General features: G+C 34.9%; 1 protein-coding gene across 1 annotated transcript in view; it reads left to right on the top strand.

Annotated features, from left to right (window-relative positions):
- The window catches only part of Rab23 (RAS oncogene family member Rab23), a 524,702-nt gene extending 498,096 nt beyond the window's left edge, over window positions 1-26,606 (top strand). Inside the window, exons 5-7 of the mRNA XM_069834397.1 lie at window positions 5,649-5,728; window positions 12,476-12,660; window positions 25,386-26,606. Of these exons, the coding sequence (XP_069690498.1) occupies window positions 5,649-5,728; window positions 12,476-12,660; window positions 25,386-25,513 (393 nt within the window). The 3' untranslated portion in view covers window positions 25,514-26,606. The remainder of the gene's footprint in view (window positions 1-5,648; window positions 5,729-12,475; window positions 12,661-25,385) is intronic.
- The last annotated feature ends 1,089 nt before the right edge of the window (window positions 26,607-27,695 follow it).

Raw genomic sequence — 27,695 nt, 5'->3', positions numbered from 1 at the left:
GGGTCTTTTTCATATATTTAATGGCGGTGTGGTGTAGATGTTTATATGCGTGATTCTCTTCAATATTGGCTCGAGAGAGCGCAAAAATTAGAGTTCCTAAGGAAAGACCAAAAGGTATTACTTACTGATAAAATAAAAGACCTACAAGATTTTGTAATCTCCCGATCATTTCAGCAAGGTCTCTTAACAGGATAAAATGATTTTACCCTCTACATTTCAAGGTAGTTTACGAAACATGCAGCAGTTATACCAGGATGCTATGTCTATTGTTCGAAAGCATAGCAAACCTGACATATTTGTTAACTTTCACCTACAACCCGCAATGACCTGAAATAGCTACTGCTTTACTTCCCACATGAAAAACTGACTGATTGTCCTGACATTGTTACTTGCATTTTGGCGTTCAAACTAAAAAACTGAAGGTGTTTAGGTTCAAGAAAAAGTATTCGGCATAAAAAAACCATTCAGAGGGAGTATGTTTCATTATTATGGAAGCAAATAACTTTCAGAATGTCTTCTTCATCTATACTAATAATAAATCTGTAGCCGAAATTTTTCTGGTAATTTTCGATTTTCCAAAAATAATTGGTCCTAACATATGTATATAATTAACCACCCTGAAACCGAAAATCGCTTTTTTGAAATTTTTGTTTGTATGTCTGTCTGTCTGTCTTCTGTATGTTTGTTACCTTTTCACGCGATAATGGATGAACGGATTTCGATGAAAATTGGAATAAAAATTATGTTCGTTGTAACTTAGATTTTAGGCTATATGGCATTCAAAATACATTATTTAAAAGGGAGGTTATAAGGGGGCCTGAATTAAATAAATCGAAATATCTAGCTTATTATTGATTTTTGTGAAAAATGTTACATAGCAAAAGTTTCTTTAAAAATAATTTGCGATAAGTTTTATTCCTTCAAAAATTTTGATAGGACTGATATTTAATGAGATAAATGAGTTTTAAAATTAAAATAACTGCCATCTAAGGCCGTATAATGAAATAAAAAACAAATGACTTCGTCTATAAGGGGCCTTGGACAGCAACAATCGAAAGCTATGAAAGATGGCCTACAGAGAATGTTTCCGTGTTTGTATGAAGTAATATCGGAAGCTAAATTAACCGATTTGTATAATTAATTATTATTTCACCATTGGAAAGTGTAGTTTCTCTAGTCTAGATGGACATAATGCTATAATGTTATTACAGCAACTTCTGATGTAATATAATGTAATGTAATATAATGTAATATAATATAATATAATATAATATAATATAATATAATATAATGTAATATAATATAATATAATATAATATAATATAATATAATATAATATAATATAATATAATATAATATATGTAATGTAATATTATATAATACTAGCTGAAAGCACCTGGCATTGCCCAGGTTTTCCTTTCTGCTTCCATTTTTAATTAAACTGGTTATTAAATTTTCGGAAATCTCGGAAACCTAACTGTACACAACCAAAACGAATTGTCTTTACTAAGCTTTCCTCGCCCATAAAGATGAATCTTTACTTAACATCACTTACATGAATTAATGAACTCCTTAGCCAAATGCCTGCCAGGGTTAACTCAATTTAAAACAGTTGTAAATCAGCCACCGAAAAGAAAACATTTCATTATGTGCCTGACGTTAAACTGTTGTTTTAAATTTATTTATTTGTTTTTATTTATTAATTTGTTTTTACTTATTTATGTATTTATTTATTCTGGTGTAGTTAAGGTCATTAGGCCTTCTCTTCCACACCGCCAGAAATACAAATAAAGTAATAGAAAAATCAAACTATAAACAAAGTAAAACCCAACGAAAATATAATTCCTTCTCCTCTTTCTGATCAGTTTCAGCATCGAATCAATATATACATATATAATTTAATTTATATTGGAAGATTTTTTTTACCTCTTGTACCTCTGTACATTCACTTATATTATACCCAGGTTTTTTTAAATATAGCTTGAAACTATATCTCATAAATTCAAAACATACTATATTAATTGTAATTTTATACACAGAATACAGATACAATATAAACTCGCAATAAGTCATTTTGTAACATAAAGGCTAATATTCTGAGAAACGTATAAGCCTACCAGTATTTTAGAAATTAAGAGATTTTTATTTCCACAATGCTTAACATACTAAATTTGCAACATGATTATACAGATATAATTTCGCAGCAACACATTTTTGGGACGTGAACAACAATATTTTGAGAATTAATACAATGTTATTTTCAGTGGGCTTATGTACATTCACATACTACATTAGCAACATGACAAAAGTATCATTGAATTGCTTATTGATGTGTGTAAAATCTTTTTTTTCTTTTTCACTTCTTTGTATAAAACATAGTTGAGGATGTGAAAAACACGCAGTTTTTAAGTTAATGCCTGCAACTTTGAGCGACTGTACTTGAGCTTCATTTTAATATGGCCATTACAAATGCTAGTGGCATTGAAATTGCAGTTGCTTAAAATTGAATGAGTATCCTAGAAATACGTGGAATAAAAACATCTCCTTTTATTTTTGCCGTTAATATTACCAATTCTATTACATTTCGTATGAGTTTTTTTACACCAATTCTTATTCGTGCATAATTTTGGTGGGTCAATATTTCGCAATAGTACTATTGGTTATTCAATATTAAGTAAATTATGTGGTAGCAATCCTTGTAGTTTCAAAGAATTCTAGAATTCAGTTGTATAAAACAGTTTGCTCACTATCTACAAAACTGCATCGAGGAATTCATAATACGGTCCTCGACTGCGTAAAGATACATATTGCATGAATTATCTAGTTTTAGCCTTCATGATCTGTAACAACAATGTAATTTAATTTCGTGTTAACATTTCCATGGCCTTATGAAAGTCGATGTTGAATACAACAGACAATAATAAAAAACAGTTGACTGTAGAAGATTTTGCATTTTAATATTACACATGAATATTTGATCTATTTATTTTTATTTTTTACAATTTTAATTAATTTAACTTCCATTTGCACAATTTCAATGTAGCCCATGTTCTTCTCCTGGTTATGAAGGTTAAATGTGCAAACTTTGGCACATATCGGTCAAAGCGTATAGATTTGTATAGAGAACATACACACACACACATTTATACATACATACCCACATTCAATTTTATACATTAAGATAATTTAAGTTATTTGAAGGGTTCAGAACCATAGTGGGCCAAACGCCATTTACTGAATACGTAGAAAACAAGGGTTAAAATTAAGTTATTACCATAATTCAATGGAAACTTATAACAAGTAAAATAAAGTATACACATTAAATCTAAATGATGTCAATGTTCATTAAACTATGGTTGCATGTAATAAAAATTAGAAACATGTTAAAGGAATTGTCATTGCACCAATGAGTGGTCTCTGGACCAAAATGATCGCATTTTAATTATTTGGATGCAATTTAAATTAAGTAACATATTAAACGATTTATCCTTCTATCAAACACGAATGTTCCCTGGATCAAATGTCCTATTTTAATTATGTAATTTCTTTATACTTATTTCTAACGGGTGCAGTGGAGCGCACGGGTACGGCTAGTTGAAAATAAATCTGAAAAATATTTATTTGAACGTCTAATAAACTTAGTTTGCACCATTTGCTGCACAAGCCACTAGTTATTTATTTAATTTCTTAACTTTCTGTCAAGTAGGCCTATTGGAGATATTTACACTATCTTGTATTTAAGAAAGAAGGAAATAGCAGAGTTATGATACCGAAGTAATTTACATGCGGACAAATACCGGTTTTGCACATACCTTTACTCTTACTGTAATAATTAAAAACCTTTATTGTTACCGGCAAAATAGTGGATACCGGTATTTTTACCGGAACTTACAGGTTATATGGTCCGCTGTTGTGGCTATGTGAATAACGGGTACGCTTCCCAACCAAACATTACGAGGTTCAATTCCCAGTATCCGCAGTGGAAAATATTTATGTTCGATCCACGAGACTGGGTTTTCGTCCGTTGTCTTGTGATTTTCCTATGATGCCTCGGCAGTGGCCTTTTACCTGCTGATCCCTTGACCAGGAAGCTTCGGCTTTCTGAGATTTCTAATGTGTAATCCAATGAATCGTCCTACCCTACCCGCAGTGATGTGTAAGTCGGATAGAAGGAAAGGTAAAGCAGATGAAAAAAAAAAAAAAAAAAAAACTTATGGGCCTAGGTTACAAACCGGTAAAGACTGGGTGTCAAATAGGACTTCTTTTTCTTCTTCTTCTTCTTCTTCTTCTTCTGGCCTTACAGCTCTGGGTGAGCTTTAGCCTGCTTCATGACGCTCCTCCAGTTCTCTCGGCCTAATGCAGCGTTCCTCCATCCTCTAACATTCAGAATTCTCAAGTCTGTTTCGACTTCGTCCTTCCAACAGTTACGTGGTCTACCTTTTAGTCGCCTTCCCGTCATGCTCGACTTATAAATGCGCTTAGGCATTCGCTCTTCTGCCATTCTCTCCACCTGCCCAAACCATCTAAGGCGCTGTGCTTTAACAAAACGTACTATGTCCTCATTCTCAAGGATTTCGTTGATTTCATGGTTTGTTCTTATTCGTCAAGTCAAATAGGACTGATTGTACTAAAATAGCTTCATAAAGTGAGAGGAAGGAAATAAGCTTCACTGAGAAATAGTTCCGACTATCAATATACTCGTATTTATCGTCTCATAAAGCCACTGTGCAAGTTGCTGCAATGTGTAGGCGCCGACTTTAGAGGACAAGACACTTTCCACGAAGGAGCGTGGCGTCCCCAATAAAATTAATAGAGGGCTCCTCCATATAATTCGAAGAGAGATTCAAAGACCCAATATAATTCAGAGACAGGTTCCTCATGTTTGAAAAAATTAATTTGTTTCATAGATGAACTAGGACATAGGCCAAATAATGGTTATTTCAAATCCATACAGAGGGTCAGCTGCTGCAATGAACATGTTAGTGACGCAACTCACAATGACACTTCCTTTCTTTCCTCCTGTATTTGGCGAATTTATGTATGGGGACCTAAAATAATCGTAAAAGAGTAGAAACGCAAGAAAATAAGCTTGCATTAAATTTCGCAAAATGTAACACTACAGATATTTAAAAAAAATCTCTGAGGAGTGTTTGAATTGCTTCATAGACAGCTCAGAGTTAACCAGTCTGTACCTCTGTATATGTACATATGTATTATGTACAGTAAGTAGGCTATCTAATTATGTATGTGTCTGTACAATGCATATTTTCATGTCTAGCTAATGAATGTGGCTGGTTTAATCTATCCATTTATTTCTGGAAGTTTTCTCATAACTCTTGCTGGTTTTACTCTATTCCCACATTGTTGGACCTGAACTATACAGAGAAACTATGGAAACCTGTAACGTTGGGATGGGCATCACACAGCACCATTACGTAAGAAAGCATAGAATATCACATTGTCATCATAATATGCTCTAGATGAGATATGAAAGGACGACTTCTGAAGACGTTGCATACACCGCGACCGCCATGTTATCGGTATTACTTTGTGGAAGGCTGTAATTCGGGCAATAGAGAGTTAAACCTGTTACATCATTATTTATAAGTGTTGATGTTTGGACACTAATGGACTGTTTAATTCGACAGGTAGAGGACGAGTGTGGCGAAATCCCGACTGTGCTGGTGCAGAACAAAATAGACCTGCTGGATCAGAGCGTCGTTGATCCGTAAGTATTCACTTTAAGAAATCCAGGAAGGTGTGATTATTGTGGAGGTTTATCTAGGCAGAAAGCATTGCAGTAGAGCCTATAATCTGTGAGTATAGTACGATCAGTTTTGCTTTCCGCCAGAGTGTTTTGCCTATGGGCGAACGCGCCGCTCTTTAACTGGTTAGCCAGTTAGCCGGGTCTCGGTGATTAGCAGGAGGTTAAAACAAGAAAACAAATCAACTATACAATAATACACAAACAAATTTAAGAGGCTCATTACTTACCAAATTATGAAATGAGATGTTGAAACTGCCCGCCTTCATTCTCCACACATTTTTGGCATCTCTTTAGTAAATTATTCATCACTCGCTGTATTCATTTTGAGAAATCCGGACAATTTACTGACAAATATTATCTTTGAGTTCTTGTATGGTGTTCGGGTTCGTCTTGTACACGGCATTTTTTAATTTACCCTAGAGTAGATAATCGCAGGCTGTTAGATCGGGGGACCGAGGGGCCACAAATCCTTACTAATAAGTAACTCTTTCGTGTGGAAACACATTGTGAATTTCTCTTATGAAAATATTCGCAGTGTGAGCAGTGGCCGAGTCCTGTTGAAAAAATGCATGATCACTCTCCCTGTCTATTAATTCTATGAAAAGGGGGGTTAGTATAGTATTCACATAAGTAACAGAATCAACTGTATTCTTAAAAAAAAAAAAATGGTCCTATGATTATTTCACCACTGATGGCGCACCATACACCTATTTTGTCATCATGTACGAAGTCAGATTTATCAGTACTCCAGTAATGATTGTTCTGAGTACACACATAACCATGGAGGTGAAACCAGGCCTCGTCTGAGAAAAAATTAAATGTGAGTCTATTTATCCATTATATAGGCTAAATTTTCCAGAATCCACTTACACAATGTGCGCCTACGTACAGGGCCACCTGGCTGAAGAGCATGTGCCACAGTTATTTTGTACGGCTTGAAGTGCAATAATTTAGTAGCCTTTTGCACAGACCCATATGAAAGTCCCACTTGTTGTGCAAGACAACGAAGATATTTTCTAGGATGATTTTCTAAACGATGACGAATGTCATGTAATCTTTCTTCGGTGAGAATCTTACGCTGCTTTTTTGGTTTCTTAGACTTGACACTTCCAGTTTCCTGGAATTTACGATAATGATTATGGACTGTTTTACAATTTGGAGCGTCTACACCCGGGAATTTTTTTTGAAACCGTCTTCGAATTTCACAAGCTGAGTTAACACATGAATCGTAAATAAAGACACGCTGTGCCGTTGTAAACTCACGAGGCATAATACACTTTATATATACCGTCGAATTAAGAAACGAACAACATAACACACACTCGGGAACAGCTGCGCTACGACTGCGACAGTCAGCAAACAATTCTTGGACAATATTAGACAGTAATTTAAAAGTTTTTAAAGTGAGAATTGAAAAATCTATTGTGAAGACCGCTGCAATACTTTTGCAAGGTCAACAAGTAAGCAAGCAGGCTTGCTACTCCCTCCAGTGAGCGCAAAGCGAGTGGGGGCTTGATCATAGCAAAAACCCCACGCCGCGGAGGAAAGCATAACTGATCGCACTGCATTTGAAGAAATCTTGCCAGTCCAGATTTCTTTGCGAACAGAGTTTTGCAAGCCCTCTTCTCATGTTAGGCTTTAGATTGGACGGGAATTGCTTTTAAAGACCTTGTTGGCCAGGCGAAACTAAATAAGGAGACGCAAAATGTTGCTCTCTTAAACTAGAAAAGGATATAAGAGGAGACAACTTGATATAATATAATCTATTAATCTGATTTTATCAAACTTCAGAAGATAATCGTAATTTCTGTATATTAATTATAGCCTAAATAAATGTAGAGGAGAATACCACCAGTATAATTAGTAGTTTCCTGTAACTAATTGAGGACTCAGGACCACACTATTTTGACATACCGTTTAAAACACAGAAGGTTAAGTGTTCAGGACTAACCTAGCCAGCCTCTAGTTCGAGTCTATTTTACTCTACTCTGAAGTAGGCAATTATATTCACTTATTAATCTACGTAACATATAACGCCTATCTGACGTATTTCCTGACTCATAGACAAAAATATGCAGTACCTTATGCCTCTCTGTTTGTATGATTACTAAAAACTTGTTACTTTCAGACTATAAGGAGTATAGAAGTTGTGTGCATTGTGGTGATACGAAACATTCATTTTGGTACTTTACGGAAAAATACGTTATGGGAGTCCCTGATACCAGTAACAAAAACCTAGTTTATGGTGCGCCATTAAGTCCGTGCGCTTCGCAATCCAGATGGATTATGTAATTTCCATTCACGAAAATATAATACATGTATTCCAGGAACAACAGTTTCATAAAATGCTAGATATGTCTCCAAAAGTGTATGTTCACAATGCTAATTGTGTTATACACAGATTCAATTGAAAACTTCATATTATTATTTTTTTTTGCTTAAAAAAGCATGACTTAAAATAATTAGCTGTTTAGAGGATATATTATCAAGGCGTTGTACTAGTACCTGCTAGTACTATACTGGTTGAGTGTTAGAGAAGGCCGTATGGCCTTAACTCTGCCAGGTTAAATAAATCATTATTATCATTATTATTATTATTATTATTATTATTATTATTATTATTATTATTATAAGTTGATTCCCTTAAGTGGCAGTTAGCAGCCAAGGTTTTCCAATTCGAGAGATTTTCTAGTAAGCTTACGGATCAGATGGTGTGCGAAAATTTCTACGAGCTACACGAACCTGACATTTACTTTGTTTTTATATGTTGAAGAATGTCTTAAGGGGAGAGGATGGTATTTTTTAAACTGTTTTTTTCCTACTTGGTGTAAAATATTAATTTTTTGTATGTAGAGAGCTCATAGCTGTGGCAACTCAACCAAATAAAAATATAAAAAAAAAATTATTTGGGGGCCCAAATTTGAAAAAAATATACCCACTGCGGGATTGTACTAAAACCGATATATCTAAACCATTTTTAAAGATAGATTCAAACAGTTTTTTGCAATGTATTTGCAAAAGCATGTTCTACAAACTGTCTGTAACAGAATTTTGATATTAGTCCCTACGTTTGTAAAATAAACAATTAAAATTTAATAACAATTTTCTGATTTCCTTTCTTGCAAACAACCGGACGTATTTTTAAAATGAAATCAATTAACAAACTTCTGTTACAGAGAAAAGTTTTCTAATAGTCTAAAGAATGTGTGTTCTGAATTTCATGCATGTATCTTTAACAGTTCAGAAATTATATCCATTTTTGTCTGGCAATGTAGCAAAAAAAATTAAGTTACTGAAAACCAATAAAAGCGGGCGTGTGATTTAAAAATCCATAGCGCAGGAAGTTTAAAAATGACGTCTCAACATCCGATAAGGGCACAAATACCCAAAAAATGTTATGCAATGCATTCCATACATATCGAAGGGTATTTTAAAGAATTTTTTTTTTTTTGAAAATGTAATTTACCGGAAACAACAATAAAAGTGGGCGAGTGATTTAAAATCCATAATGCAGGAAGTTTAAAAATGGCGACTCAACATCCGATAAGGGCACAAAGACCCACAAAATGTTATGCTATGCATTCCACACATATCACAGAGTATTTTAAAAAATATATTTTTTTTTTTAATTTACTCATTTTTCACCAAAAAATATCATCCTCTCCCCTTAAGAGACTGTTAAAAACCTTGAGTAAGAAGAAAAGTGTGTTTGAGTTTGGTCGAGAGAAAAGAGCGTGGAGTCAATTTAAATGTGCTTGACTTTTTTGAAACTGGCACGCGCGTGGGCGTGTGTTTTTTTTATTTGTTTTATTTTACGACTCTTTATCAACTATGATGGTTTTCTAGCTTGTGAGTGAGATGAAGATGATATTGCCAGCGAAAAGAGTTCAGGGTCCAACGCTGAAAGTTACCCAGCATTTGCTCTTAATGGTTTGAGAGAAACCCCTGGGGGGGGGGGGGGGAACTCATCCAGGTAACTTTTTCAACCAGGATTTGAACCCGGTTCAGCTTGTTTCATGGTCATACATATTAATCATTACTCCACAGCGGTGGACTCCCGTGCGTGCGTGCGAGCGTGTGTGTGTGTGTGTGTGTGTGTGTGTGTGCGTGCGCGCGCGCGCTTTTCTTCTAATAACTGAAGTGCATGTTTTCATCATACATTATTTTCCAGTCTAAAATTCCAGCATTTTTATTTGATGAAAGAGTAGTGGAACAGAGAAAAATTCTATATAATATATATAAAATATATATATTTTTTTATTTGATTTAAATTTTAACAACTGACCCCCTTCACGTTTGAACTGCGGATTTGCAACGAGTTGATTTCATACTTTCTGTAACATATTTCTAAACGCAATTGTCTGAGTTTAATTTTGAGATTATTTTTCTGGGAGTAATAAATAATAAATATTTATGTTTTATATAAATAACATGTTAATTTTTACTGTGTCCTATCTATAGACATATTTATCTTTTTATATATTATGTACAAATATTAGTACCGATAAGTCAGGCATGGGCAATATTTTTCTGCACGGGCACTGTATACAGGGTTGTTTTCGATCTCTGAAAATGTCATGTGCGTCAGGAATCACAGTCGACAGCTGAATTGCGGCGAGAGTGACAGACCAGTAGTGAATGATTTCATAATCAGAGTGCACGGTGTATCACAATAACAATGCTCAAGGAAATCAAGTCTTTTTGGGAGGGGTACATAACAACTCTTTCCGATGCCAAGTACAGTTACGTGAAAATCATAGGAGCCTGGAAAGAATGTAGTTTCGTTATTTCCAAGAAAGGCATCTTGTGTGTACCTAATAAGACTGGCAAAGCTCGGGTGGGATTAATTTCAGAGTGGAAGAAGCAAGCAAATCCACCCCCGTCACAAGTCACCGCACCCCACGAGATGATACAAATTAATTCCATTCGAGCTTTACCAATCTTATTAAGTACACAGAAGATGCCTTTCTTGGAAATAACGAAACCTCGTTCATTACAGGCTTCTTTTATTTTCACTTAACTGTACTTGGCATCGGAAAGGGTTGTCATGTACCCCTCCCAAAAAGACTCGATTTTCTTGGGAATTTCTGCTGTGAGTCTCCGTGCACCCTGACTATGAGATTACTCACTACTTGTTTGTCACCTCGCGTCACAGTTCAGCTGTCGTGTGACTCCTGACGCACATGATGTCATTCAAATTCACTATCAGAAATCGGAAACAATCCTGTACACCACCCTTTCATTTCTCCCTCCACAATAATATCCTACTGGTCTGCGTGGACGTACAGTAAGCAAAGGTTGAATCCGGTACCATTGCGTTCTAATCAGGAGTGTATAAAGTGGTGGAATATGGCGAATAAATTGTAGGTTTCGTTTTAATTTTCAAGAAACATGGGAACAAGACTATTTTGTTAGTATGAATAAAGGTAAAGAGCAATGCCTCAAGTGTTCAGTAGCGATTTATATAAAACATTATAATATCAGACGGTACTTTCATCTTGAACAAAAGAATTTTGGCAAACATAAAATTATAGGTAAGAGTTTAAATACGATTGTTAAAAATGGTTTATATTAATAAAACAATAATTGTTACATGCGATAAAGCAATTTATTTTAATTTAATTCGTTGTGCAGGTTTAAATAGTAAGAACGTTTTCAAGAATCTGCCACAATAATAAGTTCATGGCAAAGCCAACCCACAATCACTACTGTCTACTTGAAAATTCAGTCCGATCAATTTATCGTATTTCAAACACAAAGACGAGTCATAGAGAATAGAACCCCTTTTGAAATATCAGATAAAACAGGCAGGGAATAATATGAATTATTATCTAATGACAAGTCTCCTAACTTACATAATTTCGCAGTTAAGATTCTGGCAACCTCTGAGTTCACGTATGTCCGGGAACAATTTTGTTTCTAAAATGAACCTGATGAAAAATATTCCGTGTACACCTCTAACTGTCTATCATTCGTAACTGGTTTATATTTGTGTAGTAACAGTATTCATCCTAATATAGACAAACTCGTCTAATTTTTCACTTTAGTGCACAAGACGGCATGTATGTGAATCATCTGGTGCCTTTACTCTGCACAACATATAATTTTATTTGAATTAGTCTACATTTGATGAGCAGAGAAGTTTTCAATTACGTAGTTAATAACTGCGTAATTATACATAACTCGCTTTTATATGAACTCTCTTATTCGAAGTGATATAGAAATAAGCTCAAATAAGTGCTGGTATATTTTCTTAAATAACCCTGAGGATTCACTCACTTACTGACACATTTGCAACACTGAAATGGTAAAAACTATAGTTAGCAATGTCACCAGTACCAGTAAATTTATTTTGTTATACCGATATTCTTACATTGGAAAATCCTTGGTCTAAAGCAGGGGTTCTTAACCTTTTTTGGCCAAGATCCAAAGTTAACTGGGAATTAACTTGTGCAAACCATGGGCCTATTTTGAAGTTAAACAGTGCTATTGTAATAAAACCAAGTAAATAAGCGTAGCAATTATTTATTAATATAGAGTTGTAATATTTCATAATAAGCAATAATTATAAAATATAATCATAATCCCAAGTACTTTAATTAACATTTCTTTAATTTTATTTCTTTCGGGAAGCTACAGCAATCATTGTTTGGGTCGCGACCCATAGGTTAAGAACCTCTGGTTTAAAGTGTGAAATTCGATTCACAGGGAAGAGGCAGACTTGCTGGCCAGAGCTCTTGGCTGCAGGCTACTGCGAACGTCAGTCAAAGAAGACATTAACGTGAACGCAGTGTTCCGACATCTGGCAGCTTGCTGCTTGGCCGAGCTGCACCTCCAAGAAGAAGAATACGCTCTGTCTGGTGCTACCAATGGCATGCACCCTCTTACCATCAGTAAGTAGTCTGCAACGACTGAAAATACGAGAATTTCAAACAGTTTTTTCGTAATCATATACATTCACATTCTTGGAAATACCTGCTTCTTTGATGATGTAACCGTTGTCGGAATGCTTCCTATAATACCCATAGTATTAGAAGCTTTAATAAATAATATTTTATGTACCAGAACAATTTATATATGATAATATATATATATATATATATATATATATACAGAGTAGCCTACATCAAAATTAATATCTAAAACTGAAACGGCTTGTAACCAAATCTGCCACTGATTTCATTATGAAATAATCCTAGTTAGTACAAATTTATTTGAAATGAAGACTTTTCGTTTACTTCTCCATCTAATTTTGCTCAAATTTCACTCATGGCTTACCTCAAAAAGGAGTACAATATACTTCAGAACATTACATGTTACAATTTACTGTAAGTTACACTCTTATCAGTTAAAGAGGAGGTGTTCCACCTCTCGGCAATGTTCAGTTTATAAACAAGAGCACATCACGGACCGCTTCCTGTACGCAACGAGTAAAGCATTATGATGTTTACAAAGAATGAAGTCAGTGGCGGCTTGGAACCAAATATTCACAATTATCTCACTGGAACGTTTTTGCTTCTATTATCGTATACTTTCAAGTGTTCAGTTTTTGCTATTAATTTCGATGCACCCTGTATGTATGTATGTATGTATGTATATATGTATATGTATATATATATATATATATATATATATATACACACACACACACACACAGTATATACACACACATACACAGAGTGAGACACTTAAAACTACCGCCTTAAATATGGTATGTCACATACTCTTACTGTTATCAATGAGCTATTTTCACTAAATTCAAGGGCACATCAGAGCTCACAAGTCTAGTCTATAAAAAATGAATATTGAAAGAAAGAGTATTTTCAGCAAAAAGTTTAATTTTTTAATGTAACAATAGCTATAAGTGTAGCAGAAATTAAACTAAATAAAATTATAATATGAGTAATAATGGGGTTTACCGCATGTTTCTAATGCAAATAGTCAACAAAATATCGTATTAAGCTTTCATCCTTCAAATAAAATTCTTTTATGATAATACAAGAAAACCAATAACAGAAAGAGGTGATGTTATATTGTTTACTACAACAAAAATAACACTATAATGTGATGATGTTCTTTTGGCTATCATTACATTCTAGGTGGATCAAGCTCTTTTTGGTAACATCAGCGAATAGGGATTATAAAGAATGGACACTTCACGTCGGTACCTTTGATGTAGCCGGACTGATTTCAATGACCTTCAAGCCAGCTACAGCGTGAGATTCTGCTTTCTCCCTAGAGTTGGTGCTGACATCACACCAGCTAGCAGTCGACACAGCGGAAATATAACACATATAATTAATACATCTAGTTACATTATGTACTCAAATAAAATAAATTGGATTCATAAAATAATAAATCCGTCATTAACTGTAATGTCTAGACTCTAGAGTTCCTTTATAATCAGAGTTGAGACGTTGACCCCAACAACAATTAAAATATGTAATGATTTGATAGCGCTGAAAATGGAAAAACAAAACTCTTATGAGAAGTAAAACCATATACCTATATTATATTACAGTATATACAAATATTAAACGAATTCGATACTTAATTTTATAATGTATTATATTATTTTATAATATAATTTATTATATCTGAAATATAAAATATTATTATAACTAGTTTGTCACTGAGAAATAAGGAAAAGCTGTTAACTTGAATTTATTTGAAGCAAAGCATTACTGGATTATGCAATAAGGTAGGCGATGTTTGGATCCTGTGTCTCAATTCTATTCTCAATTATTATCTTAGCGTATGCTCGATTACACTACCTCTAGCGCTTGAAAGTGGAACTAAACGCTGCACACAGAGAAACAAAACACAGGAAAATTCGCTCAGTGTCCATTCTTTATAATCCCTATTTGCTGGTAACATGTTGGACCAAGGGAGAACTAAATAATGTCCACCATTATATTTTACCTTTATGGTTGTATTTACAATTTTTGAGTAATTATTAGCCTTTATTAAGTGAATTAAGTAAGAAATATTGTATATTAAGAAACAGATATTTTTTTACATCTTGAAAATTGTCAAATTAAATTAATTATTGAAAGTTAATGCGTGAACAAATTCTTATACATTATTCACATCTTCATTCAGATTCATCCATCTCATTCACATACTCATATGTTTGTCTTTTGACTGTGTTTTCCACAAACATACAAGTTGCATTTTCCACAAACAATGGTTGCTTTTGCTAATTTGTTTAGTTTTTCACTCTTGATGCGACACTGTTTGCTACATGTATGGCACCTCCCTTTTCCTGATGACTGCTGCTGATTCTGCATTGTTTTGGTAATTTTATTCTTGAGGATGGCTTCCATTGACATGATGATACTGTTCTGCAGTCCAATTATGTTTGCAGCACGATGTTCCACATTTGGTTTGATTAGTTGTAACCCCAGTTTCTGTAGATAAAAGCACCGCCTGTTTGTTTTCTTTTTGTACCAGTCTGGGAAATTCATAATGTACAGTGTATAAGAATTTATGCATTCAATATCAATTAGGGTGTAAAATACTGATAGCAGCCAACAACGGGTACCTCTCTTAGTAGTATAAATCCTGGCCATTTGATCTATGGTGTCAACAGAGCCTTTGATTGAGTTATAGAATAAATTTATATCTATTTTTTTTTTTCCACCTTCAGAAACTTTGGCATCCTGATGTTGTGATGACAGCATGATTAGGTTCTTCTTAGGTTTAGGAATATACGACATTAATGTGACAGGTGGTTTTCCAGATGCAGGGTCAGTGAATGCGAACTTGCTTGAGTGCAATTCTCTTCCAGTTATGGTTTTCAGTTCTTCAGGAATATGTTTGCGATTATTTTTCATGGTACCAACTAAAGTAATTTTACACTCGTACAGAACTTCAGCAAGTTCGACTGATGTATAGAACTGGTCAGTAGTCGCGTATGACCTCTGTCGTTTATTGGAGCAACAAGCCTTTTGACAACTTCTCTAGGGCATCTTGATTCAGGAGTTGTTCCTTCTTGTTTGCCATCATGTACCGACAGTCACAGTCAGCAAGAAGCGTGATGAGGATCCCATATTTACCCGGTTTTTCTTTCAAAAAAAACTTTAAATGGGCATCTGCCTCGAAACAGGGAAAGCATTTCATCTATGATAGTGTTTTTACCAGCTGTGCAGTACTTGGGAAATATGTCATTCAAAAGGGCAAATTTGTCATTAGATCTCCTAACCAACCTTGTGTTTTTATCATCAAATCTGATGACAGAAGATCACGAAATCTGTTCCGACTCATGCTGGCTATGTATACTAACCTTCCAAGCTCTTGGGATCATAAGTCATGGTAATCTAGGTTGTTGTCGTTATTTGCTCCCATGAAAATGAGAGTACCTATGAATGCGAGGATTTCAGTTGGACTTGTTTCTTCGACATTCCTTCTCTCTGCTCCCTCGTTTGTGTGTTGCACAATTTTAGACACAACTTCAACAGTAAAGAACTTTCCAAAAGATTCTTTTATTGTGGTTACTTGACCAGTTTGTGGCAGTCCAGGCTTTCCACGTATTATATTTGCAACAGTTCTTCGCGTGGGACGAGGCGGATTAGGTACATAAACCCTTCCACTTCTAGTCACATACTTCACAATTCTTACACTTGCACTATTGTTGTTATCACATCACTAATATTCTTATCAGTTTCACTGTCACTTGAAGTGGATACAGTAAAATTGGGTTCTGCAACATCACCATTATTCCCATTATCATAATCACAGTCCATGTCTTCAATCTGATGAACTCCATCTTCAGGTTCACTAACACACTTTCTTCCTCGTGATGTTCTAAAACTGCTTCCGATTCACTTTCCGTATTATATATTATTTGCTCGTATTTCTGAATCATACCACGGTCAGAGACAGAATAACACTGTTTATAAAATGAGGTTTTCAATCCATGCAGCAATGCCAACAATGTAATAATAATGTTCGTTTCCAAATAAGTCCATTGTTACAACATATGTTTGCAGTTTCGAATAATAAGTCCTTTGTTGTAACATATGTTTATAATTTCGAATAAAATTGTTACAAGTTGGACCAAGGGATGGCTATTTTGTGACCACTTCGAAATTTAGTCCATATAATTAGGTTTTCAATCAAAAAAAGTTGATTGTCTTTATTGAATCGTTAACTTTATACTATTTCTGATACAAAATGAGAACACCATGGTCTGAACATGTTCTATACTATAGCAATAGTTCTAAAAAAGTATGGACATAAATTGACCTTCCCTTGGTCTGTCTAGGGACTAAAATAAAATAAAATAAAATAAAATAAAATAAAATAAAATAAAATTTTTCGCCGAAAATACTCTTTTTTTCTGATTAATATCCATTCTCTATAGGCTAGATTTGTGAGCTCTTATATGACCTTCATTTTTTTCTGGATATCTTTCGCTAATTGTACATAGCAGTCAAATTGCATCTCTCGTACCTTTTCTCTTCCTGAAGCCATATTGCTCTTCTTCTAACTATCCTTCCATCTTATGATATAAACGTCGAGACAGTATTCGCAGGAGAATCTTTGCTGAGTGTAATATCAGGCTGATAGTCCTGAACTCGTTACATTTCTTGGCATTATTTTTCTTCAGTATTGGCAGCAACACTGTCTCCGTGAAATTTTTGGGCCATTCGCCTTTCTCTTATATTTCACCCAGTCTTTTCACTGATTCATTGGGGATTCCTTCACCCCTGTTGCTTCCTCATTCTTTATTTCCCTAAGCTCTAGCTCAACTTCTACCCTTAGAATAGAAGATCATTTTTATTCTTCTGATAGGCAGATTCATCTTCTATAACTAACAAGGGAACTGTCCCAGGTCGTAAAGCTTGAATTTAATGAAAATGGATATTTAAGCTAATTTTTGTTCATTAAGAAACGTGGTGTTAGTCGTTCGTTTCGCTTTTTCCTCATTTACGAAATATATTGACTTGAACATCGTTGCTACTTATACTGCTTCTTGCGCATACTCATAGCTCCACGACAACCAATCACAGCTCTTGCATTAATGCTCCAGTCCAGTGTTTCTCAGACTTTTTTGAAATGGGGTCCACTTTTTTAAATCAGAACAGTTCCGTGGACCACCTAACTCTTCTTCCCTTCAAAAGCAAATTTATCATTTTTGTAGCATATTTTAATACTGGTATACTTATATAAGTATTAACTAATTAAGTTAATGTTAATAGAAGAAAGTCATTTTAGTTTTTTTTTTCCTTCCACGTCCTCATCTGTTAATCCACTATGTAGCATGTAAATTTGCACTAGCACTAAGTCTATTTCCTTCCCTAGTAGCCTCACCATTATCATCTGGTCATCTACATAATGCACTGATATCACTTTATCTTTTACATATGGTCCCAATAGTACACCAACACCATGACTTACTTTGCATTTACCACTTGAATAAAATAATCTAAATTCATCACTCACCAACTCAACTCTTTTTCCCCACCTCACTTCTGATACACCCATCGCATCTGCTTATTTATTCAAGTTTTTCAACTTACTCACCTGCAGAAGAGTCTTCACATTCCATGTTCTAATCCTCAATCTTCTTTTCTTCTGTCAGTTGGTTTGCGTCATACTGTGTCCTTCCCAGTATCTCCTTCCTGGATGTCCGAATTAAAGGATAGTTTATATCCAAAATCTTTTACCATGGAAAGACTCATCATGCCATATTTGCAACTTTTTCTTGGAAAAGATAATGTGGTAGTTTCCCGTTGCTTTCCGCACACCACACTCTATTCCGTATCTTGAAAGATCCCTATGTGTAACCCTATTAACTGACTAGCCAAAAGAATCCTGTCATATGCCTTTTGCAGTTCCGATGATGATACAGTGGAACCTATGAATCATTCAACAGACTGTTACTTTTTCTTGATTAATATACAGTATATATATGGAATAACTTCATGGTCTAACTCTAAACATACTGTTATGTATCCATCTCTGTTATCATCAATTAGACCTGTGTCTAGAATGGATTAGAACCTCCTACATCTTTTCCATCAGGTTAACTTTGACTCAAGAAAATTAAAGTGGTGAGGCTTGAAATAAGTCATGCAATAACTCAAAAACCATGGGCAATGGAAAAAAGTTAGTAAATCGATTTGAAATCAACAGAAAAAAGTATATAGGGATTAATAATTCTTTCTCCTTAAAAAATAAAAGTTTAATCTGCATAGAATGTATTTATGCAATGGAAATATCGTGCACATTCATTCATTTAATAATTGTAAAAAAAACTCAATATTAATTCAAAAACTCCAAGCAATAGAAAAACTTGGTAAAAGAATTTGAAATCAGCGTAAGGCTTTAAAAATAAACAATAATATATCTTTTACTAGACAAGAAGTTTAATCAGCATTGATTTTATATAGTAATAAAATTATATTTTTTAAAGTCACGATTACTCAAGAACTTCAGTGATGGACAAATTTTGAAAACAGATATGAATTCAGCGCGAAAAAGCGTGTAATGATCATCCATTTTTTCTTTAAAAAGATAAAAGGTTTAATTTTGTTCACCAAGCAAGTAAAGAAATTGGTTTGAAAGTAAATCCTCAAAAGACAAAGTATATGATTATGTCTCGTGACGAGAATATTGTACGAAATGGAAATATAAAAATTGGAAATTTATCCTTTGAAGAGGTGGAAAAATTCAAATACCTGGGAGCAACAGTAACAAATATAAATGATACTCGTGAGGAAATTAAACACAGAATAAATATGGGAAATGCTTGTTATTATTCGGTTGAGAAGCTTTTATCATCCAGTCTGTTGTCAAAAAATCTTAAAGTTAGAATTTATAAAACAGTTATATTACCGGTTGTTCTTTATGGTTGTGAAACTTGGATTCTCACTTTGAGAGAGGAGCATAGATTAAGGGTGTTTGAGAATAAGGTGCTTAGGAAAATATTTGGGACTAAGAGGGATGAAGTTACAGGAGAATGGAGAAAGTTACACAACACAGAACTGCGCGCATTGTATTCTTCACCTGATATAATTAGGAACATTAAATCCAGACGTTTGAGATGGGGAGGGCATGCAGCACGTATGGGCGAATCCAGAAATGCATATAGAGTGTTAGTTGGGAGGTCGGAGGGAAAAGGACCTTTGGGGAGGCCAGACGTAGATGGGAAGATAATATTAAAATGGATTTGAGGGAGGTGAATATGATGACAGACTGGATTAATCTTGCTCAGGATAGGGAACAATGGTGGGCTTATGTGAGGACGGCAATGAACCTCTGGGTTCCTTAAAAGCCAATAAGTAAGTAAGTAATGTAGTTATTCTGACAAGAATATTTTTGGGAGTATACAGAGTATTGTAAATATAATTATAATATCTTTTCATCACTTTATCTTTAAAAGAAGAAAAACCCATTACTTTTATGTAAAAAGAACGCAATTCATGCGTGTTATTCTGAAGTAGAATTTAACTTGTAGATATTGAATTTGAAGAAAATTCGTCCAATAGTTTTAGGAAAATTGCTATATACAGACAGAAGGACAGACAGATAGAAGATGCATGGGAAACTACTTTTTCATTATCAGGCATGATAAAAATAGTATTTTCATGAATATCTCGAAATCTAATTTTTGCAGCATCCCTCTGTTACATAGTCTTTGTACCTCATAATGAGGAGCCGCCGCTAGAGTACTGGACTAATAATCCTGTGGACCTGGGTTCGATCCCCGTCGTACTCGCGATTTATAACTTGTGTTGGACCAGCCCGTGGTCCAGCTATCACAGAGGTTTCCTCCGAAATTTCCAGTTCCCCTGTGGTATTCCAACAATTCTCATTATCATCATCATCACGTATGTATCGAGACCAGCCTCCTATGGCTCACCCTGGGCAACGACTCTGTCGGTAAATTGGTCTACACAATTCGCTTCATATGGGGAATGACGAAAGTCAAGTAAAGCAAGTACCCGCCATTAGCAAAAAAGCTTCATAATGATGAAGTAAAAACTTATCTACTTGTGAGTCAGGAGTGTGTTCTGAGAGATAAGTGCTACACACTCAAGGTAGTAGTGATTTTAGTCATCTGTGAAACAAACATAAGCATGCTGAAAAAATATTACGAATAGTCCAATTTTATTTAGTTATTATTCTAGGTACCGTAAAGCTATCTACTAAGGTTGGATAAAAAGTAATGGCAACAGTTCGATATTTCTGACATGGCTTTATTCACAGGGGTACAACATTTATGTACATTGTATATAGTCACCCCCCCTTATTTATTACCTTTTTCCAAATGTTTGGAAGGCGTCGTACACCATCAGCGCTTCCATCTTTGTTGATGTTCCATATTGACCGCCCTATAGCATGGATAAGTTCATCTCTGGCATTGTACCGGGTCCCTCGCAGTGGTTCTTTCACTTTTGTGAAAAGATCGTAATCTCATGGACTCATATCGGATGAGTACATTGGATGTCCCATTGCCAGCGGCGCAAGAGGTCCTTGACAGCAGCAGCGGTGCGACTCCTTGCATTATCATGAAGAATGATGGGATTCTGTACCACCAAGTGTCGTCGTTTTCTCCTGAGGGCTGGACGAAGGTGGTGCTGCAGGAACCTGCAGTAGTAGTCCGCGTTTGCCGTCTGCCTTGGAGGTACAGCGTGGTGCAGTATTACCCCATCAATGTCATAGCCCACAATGAACATCACCTTCACAGCACTTTGTGTAGGGCGCACTTTCTTCGGACGAGAAGAACCTGGATGCTTCCTTTCATGTGATTGACGTTTCAAGTTTGGTTGGTTCGTATGACCTAGCCCAGCTTTCGTCCATAGCGACAATTCATCCAAGAAAGTCGTCATCTTTCCTTTGGTACCAGTCCAACAAGGCCTGTGCGACTGTATAGCGGTGCCATTGTTAAACCTCGGAAATTTCATGGGGTATCCTGTAATTTGGCGGTAACCCAGAATGTCTTGCAGAATGTGGAGCACAGTTTTGTGACATACTCCGACTTCTGCTCCTAACTCACGCGCAGTCCATCGGCGATCAGCCAACAGGGAAGCAAGGAGTTGAACTGTGTTCTCCACGCAGGGTCGTCCTGTACGGAGGTTGTCCTGAACGGCATCCCTGCCTTCCCGGAACGCTTTAACCCATCGTGCCACTGTGCGATATGGCAACACTGCATCGACACATGCTTCACGCAGTTCCTGAAAACATTCTTGTGCATTACGACCTCGAATCACTTCAATTTTGATCCAGGAACATTGCTCTAGTTTTGTAAACGTGGTCTTAGGGCACTCGCACTATCCCTATGAAAGTCAACATTCTACACACTGCAGTAGATTGACAAAATACTGTCGCTGCAGGCTGCACTAACTCATCTAACAGTCCTTGTTCATGTCCACACAGCTGGCAGCTCTCGAACGCACCATTGTCACGTGACAGCAGTGTTGCCATAACTTTTTATCCAACCTATGTACATTTTTAGATTTAGATTTAGATTTATTTAATAATAACATATACATAAAAACGTTACATTAGAGAGCCCCGAAAGAGCAAAGCTCGTGTTTGGGAACAGTTCCGTTACATAAATATACATACTTTGTAGACAAAATACTTAAGAAAAAAGGTCACATAAAGACGATAATAAAATTAGTAATAATACTAGTAATAACTGACTGAACAAAGAGACGATGTTGAGATTGGTGGATTAATATTAAATTATTATTAGTAGAATAATTAGTACCGGTCATGTTGATATAGTAACCAAGATAAGATAGAAAAAATATACTTAGGATAGAAATAAACTCGTTTTACAATACATGGTACCGGTACATAATATAATACAGGGAAGTCTGTCATATAAATTTTTTAATTCTGGATCTGAAAATTTCATTGCTTAAAGTAGTCAATTCTGGATGAAATTTGATTATCGAATTATATAGACGTGAACCATAATTTGTACTGTGTGAAGCATTTACAGTAGGTTCAACTAAATTAAGAATTTCATTTCGTCTTGTATTATGATCATGTGGCTGAGCTTCAAATTTCATTCTATTTTTATGATAGAATTTCATTAAATGTATTTATAAATTTGGTCAATTCTAAAAACATTCAATTCGGAATGGATCAAATTTGTTGGATAATCCAGCCGCCTTTTCAAACATATTTTGATTATACGTTTTTGCAACATAATTAGAAGAAAAAGAGCAGTTTTTGTAATGGCTCCCCATCCAGTTATACCATATTGAATAACAGATTCAACTATAACCAAATAAACCAAATGTAATACATGACTAGGCAAGTAATGGCGAAGATTTACAAATTTGTAAATTGTTTTACGGATCGTGTTACATAAAAAGGTGATTTGTCTATCCCATTTCAAGTGCTGATCAACAATAATTCCCAGGTATTTCACATCTACAAATTCTTTCAGGCAAGGGCATTTACAGGTTGTAGAGAGTTTACAAAATGAGTTGTGGATTATTAATTTTAAATGAGAAAGTGATTTCAAACATGGTGCGGTCATTCATTATTGGTCCATACGGATAATAGTATTACAGTGGGGTGACAAGGTGAAGTTTGTCTTTAAGCTTATAGGCAATTTTATGGTTTCATGTAGCGTTTTGAAAGAGAAAGCGAATTTGGGAACCAGTTCCTTTACAACTACTGTAAAAATGTTTCTTTGCTATCTTTGACCTGAGTGGGATTATTGTCAGCAATACATCAATCTGTGTGAACATTTTACAGATTCCCCCACCCTCTTATGAAAATACATTTTGTTTCTTACAGTTTATTAAGGAAAAGTCACCCTCCATTGATTATTTGATTCTGTCGAAAGCAGGCTTCAATACGAACAACATACCGTTAAGTTCAGATGATTCTGCAAGAGCCCTTGCCCTGGTTGAAGTATATATCACTGAAGAACTTCGAGTATCAATTGAAAGTATTTACAGAGCTGTTATACGCTCCAGAGAAACAAATTCATTTTTAAGGAGGTCAGAATCTGCTCAGAGTGGTGCTATAACCAAGAAGGACGACAAGTTCTTAATGTAGCAGGTGCTACAGAGTGGTATACAACTGTCACCCAGGTTCAGAATCTAGTCAGGAATGTCTCCAGGAATCAAACCTGCACAGCTTGAATTTTCACGTCAGCACAGCAACCGGACCAGACCATAATGGATCTTCCTTGCAAGCCATTCTGGAAGAGAAAATTTGCAAGAAGAATAGCATTTATCTGACCTTTTCTACCTACACACTCTCCTGTCTATCTGGAGAAGTAAAGCGAACTCGTTAGTAGGCCTAAACAAGACATTATAATCTCCGGATATCCTGCTCTCATGTACCTCTGATAATGGCAATAATCCCTCCTAAGTTAAAGACAGCTCCAAGAGTGCAATAATTGAAGTGCTGGGTCGAGTAATAGTCTATGTTACAATTTTTCAAAATCCAGTTTTTAATGGAATAATACTCTGTATAGTCTTACATAGCTGTCACGAAAAATTGTTTCTCAATTTTTAATTTACACTTTACCTGGTGTTAGTTAGTCTATGTTGTGTTTTGCCACTATAGTTAATCTTAGAATTTTATCAAGGTACTGTATTTCATTTCAGGAACAGATTTGTGGAAATTCTTGTAAGGAGATGTGCTCACAGTTTGCTCTTGAAGTCAGAAAGGAGCTGTTTAAAATGTATAACTCTTTCAGTCAGCATTAAAAACTGTGATTGTATTGTCTTCATTATTAATAAAAATTTGTACTTAACAGATAAGCCATCTGTTTGGATGGATACTGAATATTCGGGATAGGGGTTCAAATTCCATCCCCCAATAATTTCTCAACTGTAATATATAATTTTCTTTATTCATTTGTTATTGTTACAATTTGCATTAATTTAATGGTGTCTCTACATCTCAATACTGGAATTATTTTCTAATAATAGTGGTATTATTTCATCAATATTGTATGTTTATTCATAATATGACTTTGAGTGTAACTTTAATAAATAACATGTTGTTAATTCATATTAATATATAGCATTTAAAAATAAATATCATAATCAATTTGTTCATAATTTAACCTTTTTATTAATTTTGTATATTTCATAATATTCTGATTGTATAAAACAGTTTATTGTCTGTATTCCCTAGCAGCATTTCTGTGGAGTTAAAAATGTTGCAAACTTCTATGATGTATAATATGACTTTCAATAACAAACAATCATATACCATACTTCGCTTAGTACACAAAACATGTTGATGGAATAACGGTCTATGTTGCCCATCCGATAGTAAATTTATGAGCGGAATTACGATGTAACATTTTTGTTCCTATTGCACAGTTAGCAGATTGTAACATAGACCGTTATTCAGCCCAACGCTTCGATTGTTGTTAAGGGGTAGTTTGTAAGCTCACCTCTTCCTTCAATATGTCTTAATAAAATCATAAAACTGCCGGTATTAGTAAAGACAATTTACACTCCCCCCCCCCCCATCTTGATGTATTTTCTAGACACGGAGAAATCAATATACGACATAGTAGTTTATTTCAAATACAGAATCTTCAATGAAGGAAAGAAGTCTCGTCTCTGGAGATGATATTTATGAAACTTACAATATATTTATAAAATCCTTTCTTTTTCAGGTGCCTTCAGCCCTACCTTACAAAACGGAAAATCTCACCATGGGAATGGAACCATTATCTTGCGGCCCGGAAAACAGAAGAGTCACAAGAAGAAAAATGTACTTAGGAATGCCTGTAGAATTTTATGACATGGTGAATGAATGAAGACTAAAGTGTGTATCTCTTAGAGATGTAGTGCTTCTGTGTGTCAGCACGCTGCTGAGAGTTAGTGTAAACAGAGAAGCGAGTCGCAATAATTTACTAACTGAAGTGCTGCACTGCTTTTGCGCAGCACTGTACTTTACGACATTGAATGCGGGGATCTTAGTTTTCCAAAAGAACTCAAACGACTTGACTCACGTTTATATAATAACGTTGTACTTCATTATTATTTTGTTCATTATCGTTATTATATGTCCAAATGTAATAAGAATGCATTTAACATTGTTAATGACATAACCACATGTTAACAAGTAGTTTTATATTTTTAATTGTAAAGCCAAGATAGCTCAGTTCATAAGTGAATGATTCACACAAATCTGCGTTGACCCTTATTAGTAAGACCTTTTTGTATCACTACCGGTATAGTGTCCAGAAAAACTCTTCTGGGAAAATATAATTTTTAATGATTCAGGTTAGAAAGAGAGACAACTTATTTTACCATATCATGTATTGCTGAAGTCAAAGTATGCAGAGTTGTACCTTCCTACCGTATAAATATAACATGATATTGTCTTCATACAGAAACAAGTTGCGTCATTATTATTATGTTATTCTCGAATTCACTCTTTACCTGTAAAAGTTACAGTTGAATTTGTATGGAATTTGATTACCAGTGAATAGTGTCTTAACATGTCCTGCCTCACATTGTTCCTGTCAATCAGTCGAGAGATTTGGGGTGTGCTACTCATTGTGAAATTGTTGATCGTTAGTTCCTAGAAATGAAAATATAAAAAGAACTGTGTTTTGGAAAGACAGTGAGCACTGTCATTGGATACCTTCAACCTCCTACTGTCACTCAAACCTGAAATGCAGTCAGAATCTTCGTTTTCTTTCATAAAATCAACAGTAACTTTTAGGGTTGGACAAGAGAATATTACAAGTATGAACGTAGCTGTTCAAACATATGTATTATTATTTCACTGAATACTACTTCCTATTATTGATTAAACTTTTAAAAATGTAACGTCGTAGGCTTTATAGTCTTACATGAAATAAGATTAAATACAAAATCTAACACAATTGTTGTGTAACGAAGTATAACAGAGTTTTTAATTATCACTTTTACCTCTTATGTAGAAAGGAAAAAAAAATTGCATGTGTTAGAAAAAAACGAATATACAACATTAAATTATTTCCAATGAAAAACTGTTGAAAGTAACTTTTAAGTGCTGGCAATATATAATTTAATCTCTACCTTTAATTTGTCAGAAGTTAAAATACAGGGTGTAACGAAAAAAGTGGGTAAACTTCAGGTGTGAATTCCTTATATGTATGGAAGAAAAAATGATTTTATCAACATGAGTCCGGAAATGCTTGAATTTTTGTCAGATTGCAATAAGTAAAATATAACTCTTGTAATGTGTTTCAATGTCTGTGTTTCTTCTGTATTCCATTTTTCCGATTTTCCATATTCTTAATTTTGGTTTAAGCACCATATTGCTAACAAAAAATAACGAAATATGCTTTTATATGCGCGAAAAGCTGAAATATGCATTCATCCATTCATTCATTCATTCATTCATTCATTCATTCATTCATTCATTCATTTAATGTTCTGCCCAAGGGCAGGTCTTTCACTGTAAACACAGCTTTCTCCAGTCTTTCCTATTTTCTGCCTTCCTCTTTGTTTCCTCATATGATCTATACATCTTAATGTCGCCTATCATTTGATATCTTCTTCTACCCCGAACTCTTCTCCCATTCACCATTCCTTCCAGTGCATCCTTCATTAGGCAGTTTCTTTTCAGCCAGTGACCCAACCAATTCCTTTTCTTCTTCCTGATCAGTTTCAGCATCATTCTTTCTTCATCCACTCTTTCCAACACAGCTTCATTTTTCATTCTGTCTGTTCACTTCACACGTTCCATTCTTCTCCATGTCCACATTTTAAATGCTTCTATTTGCTTCTCTTCACTTCGTCTTCATGTCCATGTTTCTGCCTCATACAATGCCACACTCCATATAAAGCACTTCACTAGTCTCTTCCTTAGTTCCTTTTCCAGAGGTCCACAGAAGATGCTCCTTTTTCTATTTGAAAGCTTCCTTTGCCATTGCTATCCTCCTTTTGACTTCCTAGCAGCAGCTCCTGTTACTGCTTATAGTACACCC

This window comes from Periplaneta americana, chromosome 9, assembly GCF_040183065.1.
Source record: "Periplaneta americana isolate PAMFEO1 chromosome 9, P.americana_PAMFEO1_priV1, whole genome shotgun sequence".
In the NCBI taxonomy this organism is placed as follows: domain Eukaryota; kingdom Metazoa; phylum Arthropoda; class Insecta; order Blattodea; family Blattidae; genus Periplaneta; species Periplaneta americana.
The sequence above is the reverse complement of the archived record's forward strand: the minus strand, read 5'-3'. Positions and strand labels throughout refer to the sequence as shown.